Consider the following 20,690-nt stretch of genomic DNA (forward strand, 5'->3'; position numbering starts at 1 on the left):
AAATAAACAAAAAAAAACTGCTTACCTTCAGAAGGCCTCAGGGACACAAGGATCTCCAGGTAGGACAACCTTTCCTCCACTGCCAATCCCTAAAAGAGGTCTGGGAAGGGGTGGAACCAGGATCCACCCCCTTCTGGTTACATGGGTGCACTGCATGCACCTGAGCTTCCCTGTCTTTGCCCTGCCTTCCTTCCAGATTCTCTGTTACTTTTTCAAGCCATAACTCAGCATTTCCACTGCAAGCAGGTATTTCTTCAGGACATGTATTTATTGAGAATATACGGTATGTCAGGAAGAATTTTGATAGGACAGAGAAGAACATAACAACCTAGTTTATTTCAGGTATTTTGTATTGACATGTTTGTACAACAGGAATGGAGCAGAATTCAGCAGACACTGAGTTTGTTAAGGTCTTAGTACTAGTAGATTAAGAATCAAGATTAAAATAAAAATTGAATCATAAAAGTTTATCAGCAGATAAAAAGATAACACAAATCACATTCTACTATTAAAAATACTGCTAAATATAAAATTCAAATAAATTTATACAAAGGAAACCTGGTTCCTAGCAACACCTGATGAAGCCCAAGAATCATGAAGGGCACTGTATGAAGAATGCTGGGTTAGTTCCTGAAGATTAATGTTACAGGAAAGAATAAATCAGCATTAATTGTGTATTACAGTAACATTCCTATCTACTAAGGATCTCTTCCTTAAAATCCTTAAGTGGTATTAATACATTTGTGATTTTTGAGAACAAACAGACCACAAATCAAAACTATAAAACGTTATTTTCTCTGTATGCCATAAAGGCTCCTTGGTGAGTTTTGATCAGGATGTTGTCTAAGGGATTGCTACGATTTCGGTCCTTCCCATCAGTGTAGCTTAGTTTTCTGGAGACCCTGTACGAAACAATAGTTTAGAATAAAGAAAGTTACACAAAAATACTGTAATTGCTGACTACTTAATGAACAAAATGAAACAAACAAATCACTAAAGCGAGATATCTGAACACCTTGACTATGAACAGCAGTGGGACTCCTTGCAGCCTTCCTATGTGTGTTCAGCTGAAGGGGTAACTTTTTAATATCTATTTTAAATGAATTTGGCTTACACTGATGAATAAGTGTAGCAATGTAGTTATAGGAAAGCATTCACATTTTCTTTTCAGAAATGTCTTTTTCATAATCAATTTCTAGATAAAGGCAGTCCTTTCCTTTCCACAACTGGCTACAACGCCATTAAAGTTTCACTCCTGGGATGTTTCTTACAAGTACAGAAGGCTAAGAATCTCACACCACAGGCCTAAGGAATCTTGCCACTTTACAGTTCGTTTAGCTACAAATCAGCAAATATGCAGTTGCACAATTAATGAATGAAAAAATAGATTCCAATGCAGATGGCTCTGCAAGAAAGCACTTTGACATTCTCATTTCCTCTGCTTTCTGAAACTTCTCTATTTGCATGCAATAACAAAAGAAAAACCTTTTCCTTCTTCTGAACAATTACTAATTGCTAAATAATGAACTGCCTTTCTGATTATGTTCTCCATACAAATAGCTTAAAAGTACATTCAGGCTTCCTTTGAAATTTTAATTTGCATATTGTCAGAAAAATGTTTTATCAGCTGTTGGATCATCTGAAGCATAGTGAAAGTATTTACTGGCTTTGAGACCAGAAAGGTAGCAAATTTTGTGGTGCCAAGTGGGATCTTCTGGCAAAACATTTAAAAATTATTTTATAAAATAAAGCAAAACTATTAGAGAACTTCTAATGCTTTTTAATTATGTGCCTATTAAATTGGCTTGTAATTAAAAATCCAGGAGATCAGAAACTTGAGAAACCTTCAAAAGTCATATTTCCTGTGAAAAGTAGATGTTATAGGCCAGTAATCAGGGCGCTGAAAGAAGTTTTCTTGTCCCAGAGAAAACAGTTATTGGTAATAGTGACAGTCGATTTGAATGATAATACACTGAACTTTCCAGAAGTTAAGGATCTGAGAAGACTTGCCAGCTCAAGTACACAGCCTGAGTCAAAAATATTCCGTAGTTAATCATGGCTGAAATAAGAAGTACCCTCTATAATGAACACAAAATGAGCTACTAGAGTAGCTGTTCAAATAGGCAATCCTGTTTTCATTAACCATCTATGTTGGCTTCTGGCTAGTTTTTCCACTTGCCTCCTTGTGTTCAAGCCTACAGGTTGGATTAATTTGAGCTCTCTCGAGAATCCATGCCCATTTTCATTTTAGAAGTACTAATTTAAGCAACAACCTCCACACCATTAACATAAAAGTAGATCAGCAAGAATTTCTGACATTTCTTTTCTCCAAAGAAACTTACTTTTGGGGGCATTTCAGTGCATTTCCAGGGCTACTGTAATGTGGCATTGTCCTAGGCCAACTAGAGTGGACATCTGTATTCTCCAATTCTGGTGATGAAAAATAATATTATGAAAAGGACAAGAACTATGCAGAGTAACACAAACACTATAATACATGGTTAAAATACTTCAATCATACATATATATACTTCAATCAGCAAATTTCCATATGGAAATATTCTAATGAAAAAGGTTGTGGCAAAATTCATTTTCAAGAACATGCTATACCCCATACTTGTAAGTCTCAAATACACTCAATAATAAGCATTTTGAAAAACTAGCTTATCAAGACCATTAGTAATAAAAGCAGAAGAAAGAGATGATTCCAGGAAAAAAAAAAAAAAGGAAAAAAAAAGGAATGGATAAAGTGTGAGTTAAAATTTGAGGAAAGTAAAATAAGACAGATGGGAATATTCAAAATCTTTGTAAAACTTATGTATCAGTAATGAAAATGCAACAATGCAAACAAACAAAACAAAACAAAACAACCCCAAAACTGATGCAAGCAAATGCATTTCTTTTACCATTTTCCCTTTGTTTTGTAGTTGATAATATTTCATGAAGTCTTCCACAACATTTTTCCTTACACTTTGATTAGTTATTTGATGACCAGAGATCAATAAAAACAAAGTATAGAAAATAAGTATTGGTGATTTTTACTAAGCTAGGAAAAAAAAGTTCAGGTTATGTTATAAACATGCCATAATCAAAATCTGATTATTAGAAGAAAACTATAAAATTAGTATCTAGAATCTTAAACTAATACAGCCTTTCATTCTAGAGTTTGAATAAAATTCTATTGTTCTGAATCACCAAAAGTTGCCTTCTTCAGATCAGTAATTAAATTCACCTACACAAGTAACAACAGCCATGCAACAATGCAAGTGCAGATTTTTGCACAGCTGAAGAATCTAAATAAAAGCATTTGGTTATTCAAGTGGTTATTAAAAAGCTATCAATTTTCTGAAAAGTAAAAACAACCACCAATATAAAAAAAGAAAAAACCACTAAATAATAAGCAATACTTTAGTAGGAAACTTCTTAAACTGCTGTTAACATGCAAATCAGGAAACCCTGATTTCTACTTAGATTCCTTACTTACTGAAGTAAAACTTAAACATATCCAAATATTACTGAGGAAGAAGAGCTGTCACCTAGAAATATGTGTTTACAGAGGAAATCCATAGATATACTCTTTAAAGAAGTGATTGCTAAAGCAGTAATTCATATAGCCTCTGAAACTAACCTTTCAATGAAACATCGGGAATAACAAGAAAAGTTTTATCTGAAGAAGCGTGAAACCCAGAGTCCTGAAAAGAAAGCATCAACCTACTGTGTCAGTGGAAAAAAACTCCAGTTATTTTTTCACTATTTGCCTTAGAAGAAGCAACAAGGAGCTTGGCAATAAGGTCTTGATTTAAAACAAGCTTGGTAATTCCAGCAGCGCTCAATAAAACTTAATTCCATTGTATCCATGTATGTAGTAAATAAAATATAATCATTTCAGAAGGACAATATGTTAATTAGCAAGGTCACTGAAATGATCTTAACCAGTGACATGGTGTACTAAAAACATGAGAAAATCTTTTAATTAGGATTTTAAAACAACTTTCAAAGTTACCAAGCAGTGAGGTTCCCCACAGGAGACTTAACACAACTTGAGGTTTGCACAACAAATATTGCTGTGCAAACAAATCTCCTCAAGTTCACAAAATTACCAAACCAAACAAATAGTGCTGGAAGTGTGCTGTCACTAGACTGAAGTCCTTTCAGCACTGGTCAATTTAAGTGTTTCTCCAAGTAGCAGCAAAACAGTCATTTTCACAAGATCTTTAAGTACCTGATGATGACAGTTGTGATTGTTAAAAAATCTGGTGTTACTGCCATTGTGTAGCCTAGCAGAATCCATGCCAACTGTCTGAAGATCACCATATTTCTTGTGAGAAATCTGCTGACATTTTGTTGAAAAAAAATGTTCAGGCATATTTTTCAGTCGCTTTACTGGTGAAGAAAGAAGATCACTTTGAAAATTTCCTAGTCTCTTAACTCTGGGAATTGCATATAAAGATCGAACAGGTGAGTTAACAAGAGCATTTACAGTTTCTGACATCTGTATTCCTTCATATTTCCTTAAATTTGAAGCTCTTTGGAAACCAGGAATTTTTTGAACCACCTCACTAGACAACTGCTGATAAATCTTCTCAAATGCGATGTTATACTGTATATTGGATCTCACAGAATCACTGAATGTATTCTTCATTATTCCTTTCTCTTCAAGCTTCTGTGAGTTTGAAAGTGGTCTTGTCAATGTCAAAGGCTTTTGGCTTCCTCTGGAAAGCAGTTTGTAGTAGAGTTTCTCAAAGGCATCTTCGTATTTTTGGGGTGTCTCTGAAGGACTCTGCTTCATAGACAATGAGGAAAACGAGTGTCTGCGTTGCAAAGAATTCTGCCTCTCAGAAATTTTTATTTCAGGATTTATGAGCAATGTATCTGATGCAAGATAATAGTCTTTGGTAGGTGTAAAAGTATTACTGTTCTTAACAATACTACAAGTAGATGAGCAAAAACCTGATGTATCGTCAGAAAGAAAGTCATTTTTTTGAGCTTTACTTTCTTTTGCCAGATGAAGTGCCACCAATCCTGAACTGGCAGAAGATGTTCTAAATGGTGGTTCCAAAGAATGTTTGTAAGTCAACTTTCTCAAGTTTCCACTTTTGTTATATTTTGAACTGTACGAGACAGTAGTCTGTAATTGATCTTCTGCTAGAAAAGTCTTTCCCATTCTAGCCAAAGCATTAGCATTCCGTTCAGAAAGTTTTTGGTCCTTTCCAAATACCAAATGATAATCTAAACTTGAATCAGAGCAGTCCATTTCCATGTCGTTTGTGTCACTGTCTGAAAATGGTACCAGACCAGATGAGTTATTAATAAAATACTGATCATCACAAGGTCCGCTATTCTGATTTAGTTTAGTTCCAAAAGTTTGATTCTGGATGTCTGTACTACTGCTGCATATGCTGGGTAGTGCTTTCTTCAATTTGAGTGGTCTGAATTTTCTTATTTTTTCTACAGTGATACTGAGCTTTGGTCTTTTAGCATGCCCTTTTTTGTTCCTGTAGTGTCCAAACAAGTATTTAAATGTTTTTTTCCGAGTTTCCCTTGTAATAAGCTTTGTCAGAACCTCTACCATTTTAGGATACAAGTCTGCAAGTGTTACATTACTCCAGGAACAACTTTCATCTGCAGACTGATATTCTTCCAATATACTATTATAGCAAGTTTCACTCATTTCTTGAAAAGATTGATGCCTGGGTACAGTTATTGTATCTGGTAACATAGGAACGCCAGAAAATTGTAACTGGTAGGGGCTGTAAAAAGAACATTCATTTGCCAATTCTACTTTCTTTCTGCAAACATTGCTTTGGTTGCCTATTCAAAAGAGAAAAAAACAACAATTAAGACATTTTAGTAACATAACTTAAAATATTGCATGTGGTACAAATATCTCCTATATCACTGAGCTTTTTTGCCAAGTTAAATGAATTATTAATATACCATTAGTTAGGAGAAATTAAAAAAATTTGCTTAATGACATTGACTTAACAGATTATAGAAGACAGAAATTAAATGCATTGGGGAAAGAAAAAAAAAAAAAACTCCAAACAACTTTAAAGTAGCTTAATATATAGACAGAAAATGCATTTATTATAGAGGCAGACTGCTTTGCTCTCTAATTTCTGACCAGAAGGCACAGCTTTATCCTACAGATGTTAACGTATTTCTGTATTTCTTGAAATCTTTGTGTTTAACCAGTACCAATGCAGCTTCCCTTGAGGTAAAGCATGATAAGAATCATGCTTCTTGTAGCCTTCAGGCTTGAAACATTTACACCAAAATTCTATCTAAAGTTTCCAGGATCAAGTCTATAGACATGTTACTGGTTAAATACTGCTTTGACTACCAACACATCCAAAGCCAATCCTTGAATCAAATATGAGCAGTAACAAAATAGTCATGCTTTCATTAAATTGAACATACTTCTGTTGAAGTCTGTAATATTTAATAACCAACATATTTGACCCACACCCAGATGATACAGTTGTACCTTTCAGTTCTCGTACTGGTGAAGTGAAATGACTTGATGAAGGCTCTACCTGAAAAATGAACAAAGTAAAAAAGACACATGAATCCTAAATTTATCCTGAATTTTTTGCATGTTAAAAGTAACACCAACATTTTGTTTATGACTCCTCCTGCTCTCCCCTCAATATACTAGGTCCTATACACTCAAATTATAAAAGGAGAAAAAAGCCTAGTTTAAGACTTCAGCAGGATTTAAGAGTTATTATAATCTTTGCAGCTTCTACATTACATAGTATATTTCAGTCTTTTTTCCCAGATTTGAAAATTTATAAGTGGATATATATATATCCATATGTTAACACACACACACATCCACATAGAAATTCTGAAGTTATATAAATTTATATGGATAATCTACATATCTCTGGCATATACGGTAAGAAATGGATGCTGGAACATGTACTGTAAATAAATTAAATTCAAAATCTTAGTTCTTTTTCCCCTAAAAACCTCAAACTGAGGCTTTTCATAAGATCTACTGAAGTGAAAACCAATTCACACATCAGTGTAAAAAACAGTAGGAATAGAATTCAAAGAAGTATTTGGATATTGTCTGCTAAGTTTCTTATAATGATTGCCATCAAAGATTTGAGATACTGTGATATTTACACAGGCAGCAAGCTGCAGAGAAGTTATATTAAGATTCATTGTGCTACACATAGCAACAGAATCAGTGTTTTTCTAATTAGCAAGTAACTTTTAACAGAGCAGGAGAAATACGTTACCGTAATCCATTTGGGAATTTTTCTTTCATTATCTTGTACTATCACATCTACTCGAACCTGTACTTTCTCCTGCATTTTCACATCATCTACCTCCAGATTCTTAAGGGGAAAAAAAAAAAGAATAAGGATTTAAATACAAAGAAGTCATTGATACAGGAAAGCACAAATTCATTACTTAGTTGTACTTCCAACTCCAATTCAGATGAGGATTTCCAATGACCATGAAAGTTATTTTATTAATGTATGTTTTAATGTATATTTATTTAAAAAAAAAAAAAAAAAAGTCTCAAGAAGGAACTGTATGTCAAAACAGATAAGTAGCTAGTTTTTTGATCCAAGGAACCTACTGACTGAAAAAAAAAACAAAACAACTCAAACCCCACCCAACAACAAAACAAAAAAAAACAACAAAAAACAAACCAACCATCCAATTTCCTAAAAGCCCCATAAAAACCAGCAAAGTTCCATTGATAAGTTACAGAGTGATTTGGTGATAAATGACAGGTGTTTTTAATTAGTGAAAATAACAAGTCAAATGTCTAGAACTTTTGCTAAACAAAATAGAAAAGTAAATAACTTTCTGGCAATTGTATCTGAGCAAGTAGAACACAGGATTGGATTGGCTTCACACACAAGATGCACGTTGTACTTTACTTCATAACTAGTTTGGGTAGTCCTGATACTTGTAGCATAGCTTTGGCAAAAAAAAACCATTAGATTCTATTCTGCATTTGTTACACTAGTCATTATTTCAGGTTTACTTTTTTAAAATCATATTCTCACTTTATATTAGACTATCGAAAAGAACAATTATATTTAAAAGGTGTTTTTACTTTGTGATTCATCTGGTTATTCTTTTTGCATACCTACAAGAGCTTTTATCAGATTTGCCTGTTCTGTACAGCATATGGTTTTCTCTGGTGTACTATTACTCAAACATCATAACTATTTCAATAAATAATCTCATGGAGAATGATACAAAGTTCTAATTTGCTCTACTGACTATAAACATGCATTAAGATGCACAATGTAGAGTCATCTGCTGACAGTCCACTAACTCTTCAGGCAAATACAATCTATAGAAGTAATTCAATTATTTCTACTAAACACAAAATTATTCTATTGCATTAGACACCAGAAATTTTTACCTGGAAGTGAATGTCTTCAAATCTTCTTCTCACTGTCACTATCTCAGCATCACTTTCTTCACTTGCAGTTTGATCTTAAACAGTAAATGAAACTCAGTTTTTCTCAAAATCAAAAATCAAGTTTCATGGAAATGTTTTAAACAAATGCTGTGTAACACTGACTAAAGAGGTTTCATTGCAGAAAATTGTTTCCTACTATAAAGCCTTCCATGTGTATTACATTTCCATTTCAAGTCCAATTGAAAAACGTGATTTATAGGCTTATAAATAACTTGTGAGGAAACAGACAAGAGTGAAGATAACTTGTCTGCAGCCAGTTCTTCAAGACATACGTTAGCAATTTCAGAAGGTAGAATATCTTCAAAGCATTGCTCTGATGCCATATTCATACACTATTCCCACTTCCTTCCTGCTACCTTTCTAATTATCCCAGCAAACACAGAAAGGAAACAAATATTGTCGCTTTCTTGTAGCATGCTTTTCTCACTTCTTACTATTAAGAAAGCCTTAGAATTGCTAAGTGAGACTTGAGAATATTACAAAAACAAATGGAAATTTTCCAACTCAATTTTTGGATACTCTACAAGTAATTCTCAAAATGATTTTGCTAGAGGTAGCCAGATAGTTCAAATCATCACTAGCTAAAGCCTCAGCCTTTCATGACAAATATAACACTTGACTGCATTGTAAGCCCCAATTTATTGGCTTCTTTGACTGTTATATTTGTTCCATTATCACCTTCAATCCTGGGAGAGGAAAAAACCCCTGAAAGGGAAAGTGAGTGAAAAAATTCTTATGAAACTGACCTAACCACTGTGCTTTCACAGAATCATTGAATGGCTTGGGTTGGAAGGGAGCCCAAGGATCATCAAGTTCCAACCACCTGCTACAGGCAGGGCCATCAACCTCCAGATCTGATACTAGACCAGGCCCAGGGCCTCATCAAACCTGGTCTTAAGCACCTCCAGGGATGGAACATCCACAGCCTCTTCGGGCAGCCTCCAGTGAGATTCCAGCACCTCACTGCTCTCTCCGTGAAGAACTTCCCCGACATCTTTCATACTGTTCTTAAATCACTAAATCAGAATGAAAATTTTTCCCAGATAACACCACGTTCCTTTTTTGTTCCCTGTCGCTGCAGTCATCACCTAAAGCTCTGTGGGCTGCTGCCACCATAGAGTTAGGATAAAGAATAACATGACCAGAAGCAGGTTTTTTTTTTTTGGAGGAGACCACAAAATTCTGCATCCTCTTGTAAAACTGCTATATCAATCAGAGGGTTGGCTTCTGCAATCTATCTAACTTGAGTACAATTATTTTATTAGAACTGAAATGCACACCAGCCAGATTATCAAAGTTTCTTCGAACACGATTGCAAATCCCTGGAACATTAATTATTAGTATAGAAGTGTGGTACAGCACAGAATGGAAGAAAACAAAGTATCCATCTTCTTCAGAGAACTTTAAGATGTTTTTAAGAGCCAAGATGGAAATAAAATTAACACTTTTGTTCCTCAAATGAACAGGTAAAGAACAATGAAAATTCATTTGCCATAAGAAACCAAAGAAGGTAGGTCCTAATTATTTTCCCTACTAACTATAGATCAATACTTATAAGTGCAGGTGAGAATTGTTTTTCTGTACCATCCTTCATATACTTTTAGAAAAAAAAAAAGTGTCTAATAACTGGAAGAAACAACTGCCTTCACTTAGAAGGGTGAAGCATCCTGTATGAATACTACTGATGGACAAAAAGAAAAACGAATCAAAAAAAGTTTAGCTAAAGCAACTAAAGATGTCCTTTTTCCTTAACAGTTATCCTGACCCATTCCTGATCTTCTATATATTAAAAAAACAAACAAACAAAAAACAACAAATTCAACTTTTAAGCAAGGAATCCAAATCCCCCACTTCTAAGAAGCTGATTTCTAGGTTGCACTGTGTTTGAATAGAGCTGGGGACTCATTGAGGTTGCTATAAGCCTCTCCACTCTTTTTCTAGTACACCCATAGGAGAAAGAGTGCATAATCACATTCTATGAAGATACCAGAGTCTTAACTACATGCACTCATTTATCCCATGAGTGCTAAAGACAAAGGAAATTTTAGAGAAGCAAGGCTACAAAATCCTCTGAAACTTCTTTCCTATATTGTATTGCATAGGTTGAGAAAAAAAAGAGGTCACATTTTCCAAATGTGCAGAAAAAGTCTGTTTTACCATTCAATATATAACTTATATTCTGCTCAAGTAATAGGTGGGCAAATTTCAGTGTAGTTTTTATATGAAGAAACTAATGTACATACACCAACGTATTTAAAAAAACACTGATATTAATGCAACCACTATTTCAATCATTAAATGCTGCATATTGAACATTCATGCTTTAATTCATGCAAAACTGCAAGTTTTATATCAAAAAGAATAAAAAAGATCTTGTGTAATGCAAAACTAAAGTAGTAGTGCTTCTCCAAAAGTAATGCCTCCTATGTTATTACGTTGGCCCACGACTTCAGAAGCAGATGGTGGTGGTATGGCAGCAGATTGAACCTTCTGTTACATGTTGTTGCCGTGTGACAGATGGCAGCAGTGGGGCAGTCTGACACAATGGCATCTGACATGGGAATGTGTATGAAGCAAAGGTGTGGAACTGAATTCCATCACGCAGAACAAACGTCAGCTACTTGTGACATTCACTGACGCTTGTTGAACATTTCTGGAGACCAAACAGTGCATGTGAGCACACTGAGGTGCTGGGTTGTACATTTCTGTGGTGGTGACAGTCGGTCACCTCTGCTTGTGCATATGTTTAATGCTTTAATAGTACTAGCAGTACCTCTCAAGCTCACAGAGTTCAAGAACTGTATGGACAGCGCTCACAGTCACCGGGTTTGAATTTTGGATGGTCCTGTGTGGAGCTGGGAGTTGGAGACAGTGATCCTTAAGTTTCCTTTCCAGCTAGGGATATTCTGCAATTCTGTGAAAACTCTACAGCATGTTCATAATGTTTTGGGTTTTTTTTTTTTGTCGTTTTGTTTTTCTTGCAAGGGAACCTTCCAGAACTGCTATGCCTGCCTTCATTTACAGATAGGTCCATCAGCAATCTTTTATTATTTTCCCCCATTTATTTCATAAGGAGAAAAAATATAGAGTATAAGATATTCCATATTTCGGTAAAACTCATGGAGCAACATTTCCTCTTTTCACATTTCAGTTTCTGTATTATTCTATATTAACTACAAGAACACTAACACTTGAACTGACCAATTAAATAAAATCCACATGTAGGGGAGCAGTTATCTTCACACAGATCTTACTTCTGCATAAGCTTATTTCATAATTAGCCTCTACGCCAGATACTGTTGTTAATAAAATTACTGAAAACTGCTTTGATATAGTTGTAAAAAAAAAAACAAAAAAAAAAAAACAAAACAAAAACCCATGCATTAAATCTCTTGTCACCTCATTAGATTTAAAAAAGTATCCACAAGCTACAATGAAGTTTATATACCATACATATAAAAGTTATTGCCTAACGTTCTTACTGCACAAGTAACACAAATGTGATCTTTCCCAAAAGGGAGCATCTTTATCTTCAAATATAAGACAATGCTGATACTAAGGCTGTAGCAGGACTTCTCCTGACTGGGTGGACGAGACAGACTCATGCAGACTTAAAGACTGAAAATGACATATGCACTTAGCAAACATGCTTTCCCTACTCAAGATGGAGATTAAAGAAGCTTCTGCTCAGTGCAGAATTTACTGCTCTTGCTTTTTCTGTATTTGTTTCCAGATAAACTGATGTCAAATATCACAAGGGATTTATATTTTATTACATCTCAGATCTAACTGAAGCACACAGACATTACTGACTCGTGTAAATACTTTAAGTATTCAAATTATACCATAATTAATCTTGCTTCCTAGATCAACATTTTAATTTTGTAGAATGATTCAAGGTGTATACCTGAACTTTGTACAGACACATTTTTGGTAGAATTACGAGAAGAGAAAGAGAGACATTGGCTTTTGTTTTCTCTTCACATATCCAGCATAGAAGTTTCTGTACTATATACACCATAACATCCCCCTGTCAAAAAAAAATCTTTTACTTTATTGGAACATGCAGCTCCTGTTAAGACCAAACGTGAAGGGAGAAGTAGAACACCAGAAGACTAAGTAGCAACAGAACATGCGCAATCTTGACTTAAATTCCTTTGTGGTACTTGATCATTTTGACATTGTGATGAGGTGAGACATGGTTTAGTGAGAACTATTGGTGACGGGTGGATGGTTGGACTGGGTGATCTTGTGGATCTTTTCCAACCTTGGTGATTCTATGATTGACCCATAAAGAAATATCTACATTTTCAGCAGGCAGCCTAATTCATTCAGCTCACAGAATAATCTGCTAAATTTTGGATCACTCATCAGGCAACTTGGTGAGTTTCTTTTAACATATTTCTGACTATGCCTACTTGCGTTGTTCCTTTCAAAAAGCTAGCAAACTCCAAATTCCTCCACATGGACACCTAACTCAGGGTAGGATTTGTAGATTCAATGAACATCTGACAAAGGCAGACATGTCATGGGCTAAACAATATAATAAAAGCCTGTCTGCGTAACTGATAAGAGACATTATTTTAATCAAGTTGTGATGATAGCAATGTCAATCAGAATTTATTTACTCATTTTAAATGTTTCATCTAGGCTTCAGAATCCTTATGAACGTAAGCATTAGTACGGGTTTTTGGTCAACAGGCCAACTTATCCAAAAGAGTCTTGACTTTGTAGAACTTAACACTGTTTGTATTTTAAGCACTCTACCTGCAGTCCTTTGACTTCTTACATGATGCTGCAATTAGAAACAGGAAAAAGAAATGTCAGAAGAATCTTAGAATAGTAAAGTAGCTTCAACTGAAGTCTTAATTTTCTTACAAGGAGGCACTTCCTAAATAACCATTCAGTTTCCTTCAGCTTCTGCAAGGCCATTCCAGCAAAGCCACAAATACACAGTAAAAGATGTCTGATCTTTCATACTGTTACTGTTAAAATCACGATAAGAACATATACTACAGTTACCTTGGCACAAGAGGAGCTAAAATAGAATTCTTCTTACAGCTCTTAATGGATTAAGTCTGAAAAGTTGGCAGACACTCCCCTGTTGCAATGTTTAATAGGTGATACACATAAAAGAGAAATACAGCCACATTTCTTTCTCCATTAAATCTACTCTTAAGCTCCAAGACTGAATTTCACCCTCTTCTCCTTGCACTATGAGGTTCAGAACAGTTTCTGTGTTAGGTAATAAGGCACACTACACAGCCTTTTTTTGTTTTTTTTTTTAAACAGGTAACATAGGAAGCATGGCAGCAAGGTGGCTCTTTATATTTAGTGAGGAACACTGAGCTTTTCACAAACCTCTTTTATGTTCTTATGAAGCAGTTCAGGAAGCAGAGTAAGAAGTGACTGTATGTACAACATCTCTACTTAGAATACAAATGTACAGAAAGCATGCCCACAACACTATAAATAGAAAACACTTTTCCAGCTTTACTAATAGTATATAAACATCTACTTCCATCCCTCTCATGTGATATTCTTAGCCAATTCATCCTAAAAACCTACTTTAAAGTAGTTATTAATATCATTGATTGATGCCTCTTGCATGTATTAAATGACACAACAAAATTAGAATCTATTGCTATAGATACATAGGAAAGAGATACAGAAATATTGACTATATTATTAGGTACCTTCAATAGTTTTCTAAGCTCCTTGATTGATAGATCTCCCCATTGCTTTGGTCCTAGAAATCACAAGAAACGTTAATGCAAACACAGCATTTCTTATAAAACTATTTATCTGTATTGAGTGGTAGTAACAAGAGAATCAAATCTGAACAATCTTCAGCACAATGGCTGAAACAAAATTTAATAGGAAAACAAAACAAGAGAACAGTGTAATTTCAAGTTAAAATTGAGAAGTCGGTTTAAAAAAAAAATAACAACAAAAAACAACAAAAATCCCCACCCCACTAGTCTAAAAACAGTGAGCTAAAACCAAAGAGCATTAACAAACCATCTACTATGAAGCATGTAATGAAAAAGCACATTAGTTTGTTTCAGTAAATAAGTTTTATTTAGTTCATGCAGACTGCATGGAACTTGAGGATGTTTAGAGCCATACTGAAGTCTTTATGTACTGAAATCCATAAGGACAGACCATGTGCCTAGAAGCTACTGAATTAAAACTGTAACCAAATCCAAGACTGAATACTACAGTGCTGTATGTATACGCAGTCTTCACTCTGCCCCCAGCTTTGGTGAGCACTCAGTGCATCCACTACAGTGAGCTTGAAGCTGTGGTAGCACTTCATGCCTACATTGTTCTTTACAAGAACTGACATGTCAATTACACATTATAATCCACAATTCAGTACGGACAAAACCTGCAGTGTTTCACCTCTCAGTAACCATGCTACTAAATTATAGGTTTTTCCCTCTCCCTAAGTATTAGCCACTCTATAACAGATTAACAGTTATAACGAAACACTGCAACATATGACATGGCATAACATGATATAGATTCATGCTAAGTACATGAACATTCAGTGAAAAAGACACTACTTACCTGTTCTACCCTGACAACTGACACACTAGAAATGTGTAACTCAGAGCAGCCTTAAGAATACTAATCAGAGCCGAAATTACAGAACCCAATCATGCCTATCAGCTCTACTACTTTGTTCTAGCCTTCAGCATTACAAGTCACTCAAATATTAACTGCTGTTTTCCTGTTGTCTAAAATAGAGCATGCAAGGACCTGAAAAAGTGCATGTAAGCCATTCCTCCTGGTACTACTACACTCATAGCAAAGTTCACAGACAAAATGCAGTTCCCGAATGGACAAGAGCCAGAATTTGTTTGTAACTGCCAACAGCTACAGCAAACTTCATTATGTGTAAATGCACAGCATGTAAATATAATATTGAAGCTGAAAGAAGTTCTTACCATCAGGTGTGTCATAAGTGAGGGTTTCCATGGAAACAACGAAGTCATCCTCAAAAGGATAATTATACTAAATAAAAACATAATTAAATATTAGCATAAGACACTGAATCATAAAGTGACTTGAGTTGGAAGGGACATCAAAGATCATCTAGCTCCAATCCCACTGCCACAGGCAGGGACAATTAGATCAATCACCAGACCAGGCTGCCCAGGGCCCCATCCAAGTTGGCCTCAAACACCTAAAGGGATAGGGCATCCTCAACCTCTTTGAGCAATTTCATTCAGCACCTCACCACTCTCAAAGTTGGACATTTCCCCCTAATATCTAACCTAAATCTCCCTTCCTTTAGGTTAAAACCATTTCCCTTTGTCCTATCATTACCTACTCATGTAAAAAACTTGACTTCCCTCCTGTTTATAATCTCCCCTTAAATACTGGAAGGCCTCAATAAGATTTCCCCAGAGCCTTCTCTTCTCTAAGCTAAACAATTCCAGTTGTCTCAGCATTTCTTCATAGGAGAGATGCTTCAGCCCTCTGATCAGAGGCTGGTATGATCAGAGCCCTTAGTGCTCTGGATTGTCTCCATCACCTCCAAATCCAAAGTACTCCAGGTGGGGCCTCACAAGGGCAAAGAAGAGGGTGAACAATCCCCTCCCTCTCCTTGCTGGCCACTGCTCTACTGATGCAGCCCAGGATACTGTTGGCCTTTGGACTACAAGAGCACACTGCTGGCTTATGTCCAGCTTTTCACCAATCGGGACCCCCAAGTCTTTCTCAGCAGGGCTGCTCTCAATGATTTCTTCTCCCTTAAATATAGGTAAATAATTAAAAACAATTTTAGATGGAATTTTAAACGTAGTTTACATAATTTTACATAATTTACATAATTTTGCTTCGACTGAAACTCTCGGTGTGTTGTTTTATTGGTGGAAGTTAGAAGCCAGCATCTGGAAACACTATTCCAAGAAAAAAAAAAAACAAACACATTTTAACATGAGCCATTTAATTTCAAAATATAAGCCAGAAACGGGGAAAGCGGGGATTCAATGAGTTCTTAAAGCGGAAAACGTTACAAGGAGTCGCCTGGAATTAGCTACCAAGCACAGATGTGCAGCTCACGACCTATGACAACATCCAGTCTAAGGCCAGATGAAGACAGCGGGGCAGAAGCCGCCTCGACTTTAAGGCCAGCACCAGCACCATCCCCAGAACGTGAACCAGAGCAGCTGCGTGACCGCTGACCGTTCGGCATAAACACGCATGCCTGCACCCGGCATCTTTATCAAATAATGGCTGTGAGGTGAAGCTTCCTGAGGGAAGCTGTCAGAGTTCGCGAGAGCGCAGCGACGCCCACGAGGAACCCGCCGCACCCCCCCGCCAGCAGCGCGACCCGTGGGGCCTCACCCACCGCCACCGCAACGCGGCCTGGCAGGCAGGCCGGCCGCCAGCCGGGACGCACACACCGCTCAGCTCGGTTCTCACCCGTTCCAAGATGCCGAGGATAGACGTCTGGAAGCGGGTTTTGCTCCGTCGCAACCACTCGTCCAGATCCAATGCCATGACGCGAAGCAGCGCAGCCCCTCACGCCCCGCAGCCGCCACCGACGGCCTCCGCCTCTCCCACACCGATTCAAACTGCGCGCGTCCCCCCCGCTTCCTACCTTCTATTGGGTGCTGCTCACGTCAGTCCAGACACAGCAGCCATTCACAGTGCGCTGTGCACGACTCTTTTCTCTCTGATTGGTTACTCGGGCAGTCAGTCGTCTGAAAACCCTCCCATTAGACGCGGGGCTCGCGCCGGGCCGGAGGCTGAGTGCTGCGAGAAAGCGGCGTTCTACGTAGAGGCAGTCCCGTAGCGCGAGCTGCCATTGGCCACGGCCAATTCCATAGGCAGCTGTTTCTGCGTCGTTCCGAGCGCCGCTTGTTTATGGACGGATAGAATTCACTATCTTCTTGTGCCCGTAGTCAAATCTTGTACCCCTAACTGTAGAGATGCAATTATGGTGTTCAGGTGGGCAGGAGTGACCTCCATAAGCTTGTTGATAGTATTCCTATCACAGAATCGCACAGAATCACGGAATGGCCCGGGTTGGAAGGGACCTCAAGGATCGTGAATCTCCAAGCCCCCTGCTATAGGCAGGGCCACCAACCTCCACACTTAATACTAGACCAGGCTGCCCAGGCCCCCTTCTAACCTGGCCTCAAACCTAAAGGGATGGGGCATCCACAGCCTCTCTGGGAAGCCTGTTCCAGAACCTCACCATTCATAGTAAAGAACTTCCCCCTGCACCTGTCACACTAGCAAGTGTAGCCAGTAACTTCTAAGCTAGGCCAAACTATCACTTCACAGTGTGATGTGATGAAGAGACAATTTTTAGAGTCATAGAACATCCTGAGTTGTTAAGGATTCACAAGGATCACAGAATCATAGAGACATACAATGACTTGGATGGTTGGAACCACCAAATTCTGACTTTGTGCCCTGGGCAGGACTGCCACCCAGCAGCTCAGGCTGCCCAGGGCCCATCCAACCTGGCCCTGAATGCCTGCAGGGATGGAGCATCCACGGCTTCTCTTGGCAGCCTGTGCCAGGGCTTCACTGCCCTTTGAGTAAAGAATAACCTCCTAATATCCAACCTAAATCTCCCCTCTTTTAGTTAAAAACCATCCCCCTTTGTTGTATCATTATCAGATCATGCAAGAAGTCAGGTTCCATCTTGTTTATAAGCTCCCTTGAAGTGCTGGAATGCTGCAAAGAGGTCTCTCCTCAATCTTCTATTTTCCAAGCTGAACAAGCCCAGCTCCCTCAGCCTGTTTTCACAGGAGTGGTGTTCTAGCCCTCTGATCATCTTTGTGGCCCTCCTCTGGATCCACTTAAATAGCTCTATATCTTTCTTGTGCTGTGGGTACCAGATCTGGACACAGTACTCCAGATGGAGCCTCACAGGTGCTGAGCAGAGGGGAACAATCTCCTCCCTCACTCTGCTGGCCACCCCTCTTTTGGAGCACCTCTCAGCCACAAGCACATGCTGCTGGCCCATGCCCAGCTTTTTTGTCAACCAGAACCCCCAAGTCTTTCTCTGCAGGGCTGCTCTCAATGAGTTCCTTTCCAGTTCTGTACACTGCCCTGAGGAAGGTGCAGCACCCTGCATGCTTGGATCTACTGAACCTCATAAGGTTCAAATGGGCCACATTTGTAGCTTGTCCAATTCCCTTTGGATGACATTCCCCTTCCTTTAACAACCACTTAGTTTGGTGAATGCCTGTACCCACTGCCCTGGGAGCCTGTTCCAGGGCCGGACCATCCTCTGGTGCAGAACCTGTCCCTAACCCCCAGCTGCCCCTCCCCTGACACAGCTCCAAGCCGTTCCCTTGGGCCCTGTTGCTGTCACACTGAGCAGAGCTCAGCGCTGCCCCTTCACTCCCCTCATGAGGGGCTGCAAGCCACCACGAGATGTCCCCTCAGCTACTCTGCTCTGGTCTGAACTAACCCAGGGACCTCAGATGTTCCTCATATTTAAACATGTTAAGTGCCATTTCTTGTAAAAGAAGATTTTTTTGTTCAGCCAGCTTTTTTCAGGGCTTCCCAGGGCAGCAGTGCCTCATTGTAAGGGAACAGTGCGGGTACGGGTTGTAGAGAAAGCCACACAGAATATTCACCTTTCTGCTTGATTTGGCAGCAACAGCCAGAGAACTGAATTCTGGAGAACTGGTTGCTAAATGCCCACTGCAAATCCTGCCATTGCCAGCCTTTCTCCAGCCAGTCCATAGGGTCATGGCCCTTAGGTCACAGAGGAGGGCTTGTCATTGGCATCACTGAAAGTGTAAACTTCCCATCATTATGGAGTTGTTGGATGCCATCCCATTCCCGTTCAGTACTCTTCAAGCAGCCATTTATTTTCTATAAATAAAGATTAAAAATAAAAATGTGCTCTCAGCACATCAAGTGCCCTGGAACTGTCCTTTAAAAAAATGTTTGCCATTTTGCCAATGCAAAGACATAGATGCATTTTTCATAATGGCTTATAATCTACAGTTGATTTATATTTATCTACTTACTATTTGTGAGCTCCGTTGCAATAAATTTCTTTCTGAAATGCCAGAACTACAGAAACATCAATTTTCTGCATTATTACTGTTTCATGGTGGAGAAGTTTCCACAGCTCACAAGTTCTGCAGTAGGGCTTTGCCCTTTTTCTGGAATCAGCAAGATGCAGTTTTTGTGTCATCGCTGCATGAAATTCTGTGCTCAGTGGTTAAACCATCTGTGTGGTGAGTAATCCAGTCACACTGATTGGGGGCAGCATGAAGAGAAAGGACAAGTATGGTGATTTGAAGCTAACAAGCAAGATTGTGCCCCAACACTTACCGCTATCACTCAGAATCATTCTGGAGATCACCTAACTATATTCTTTATTTGCCAGATATCCCCCTAGGGGTGGATTTGTTACTGTTCCCTTTGACTGAAGCTACAATTGGACTGTGTACAAGTTTATATAAACTTTGTCAGATTTTTTTTAAAAAGTACCTACTAGGAATAAACTCAAATCTATGCATCTCAAATTAAGTTGCCAAAACCACAGTCCCAAGTCCTTCTAATCTTTCCTTCCCCCTGGGTAAAAGAGGAGTATTATTACTTTTACTGTCCTGGATACTGGAAAAGTAAATTCTACAATATTTCCAGCATAGTCATATATTTGGATAAGTCAGAATATTACTAGGAAGTTTAAAAATAGATAAGTCTCTCTCTCTCTCTCTCCATATATATGTATACTCAGGACAAACTTCATATGACACATAGTAAATGAGAGCTCAAGTCTCCCTTAGCCACTTGAGCACTCTTGTGACTCATGTTCAGCCAACAATCCCAGGTCCCTTTCTCTTGCAAAGCCTTCCCAGGCACACTGCCCCAGGCATGGTCACATTGTGACCAAAGTGCAGGACTTGGCACTTGTTCTTACTGAACTTCATTCCATTTGCTTCAGTCCAGTGATCCAGCCTGTCCAAATTCCACTGTAGGGCCTTCCTACTCTCAGACAGATTGACAGTTCCTCCCAGTTTCATTGAGTTCATTATTATCCATGTGGAAAAATAAAGCATATCTTAAAGTCATTGATTCTTCACTTTAGAGTCTAGGGTTGTGACGTCATTCATTGTGAGGTTTTGTGCTGCCATTGCCATGCTTTGATAATTAAAGGTTGAAATATAGTATGTACAAAGGATGAGATTAATTAGTTTCTTCCGAAATTTTCTTGGGAGCCACTCATTTTAGAGTTCTT

General features: G+C 38.1%; 1 protein-coding gene across 2 annotated transcripts; it reads right to left on the reverse strand.

The window, feature by feature from the left end:
- Window positions 1-286: 286 nt before the first annotated feature.
- Window positions 287-17,003, reverse strand: LOC122155899 (Holliday junction recognition protein). Of its 2 annotated transcripts, XM_042810238.1 has the most exons (11): window positions 16,895-17,003; window positions 15,412-15,478; window positions 14,155-14,207; window positions 13,226-13,253; window positions 8,399-8,472; window positions 7,251-7,349; window positions 6,488-6,536; window positions 4,223-5,811; window positions 3,629-3,692; window positions 2,343-2,430; window positions 287-902 (listed from the first exon to the last, which is right to left on the reverse strand). In XM_042810238.1, the coding sequence occupies exons 1-11, from the start codon at window positions 16,970-16,972 to the stop codon at window positions 779-781; spliced, it is 2,313 nt and encodes a 770-aa protein (XP_042666172.1). In that variant the 5' UTR covers window positions 16,973-17,003; the 3' UTR covers window positions 287-778. The 2 variants fall into 2 exon arrangements, with proteins under 2 accessions (XP_042666172.1, XP_042666173.1); XM_042810239.1 differs by lacking the exon at window positions 3,629-3,692 and having other exon boundaries at window positions 816-902.
- Window positions 17,004-20,690: the final 3,687 nt, after the last annotated feature.

Source organism: Centrocercus urophasianus, unplaced genomic scaffold, assembly GCF_019232065.1.
Source record: "Centrocercus urophasianus isolate 14NV4802_14NV808 unplaced genomic scaffold, USGS_Curo_1.0 seq_12, whole genome shotgun sequence".
Lineage (NCBI taxonomy): Eukaryota > Metazoa > Chordata > Aves > Galliformes > Phasianidae > Centrocercus > Centrocercus urophasianus.

Bases quoted from the DNA above. Each gene is read 5' to 3' on its own strand.
- LOC122155899 (XM_042810238.1), bottom strand. From the start codon at position 16,972: ATGGCATTGGATCTGGACGAGTGGTTGCGACGGAGCAAAACCCGCTTC. The intron at 14,208-15,411 runs GTAAGAACTTCT...TGTGATTTCTAG, and splicing joins CACTTATGACACACCTGATG to GACCAAAGCAATGGGGAGAT. The intron at 8,473-13,225 runs GTAGAGTGCTTA...TTACTGTTTAAG, and splicing joins AAGAAGTCAAAGGACTGCAG to ATCAAACTGCAAGTGAAGAA.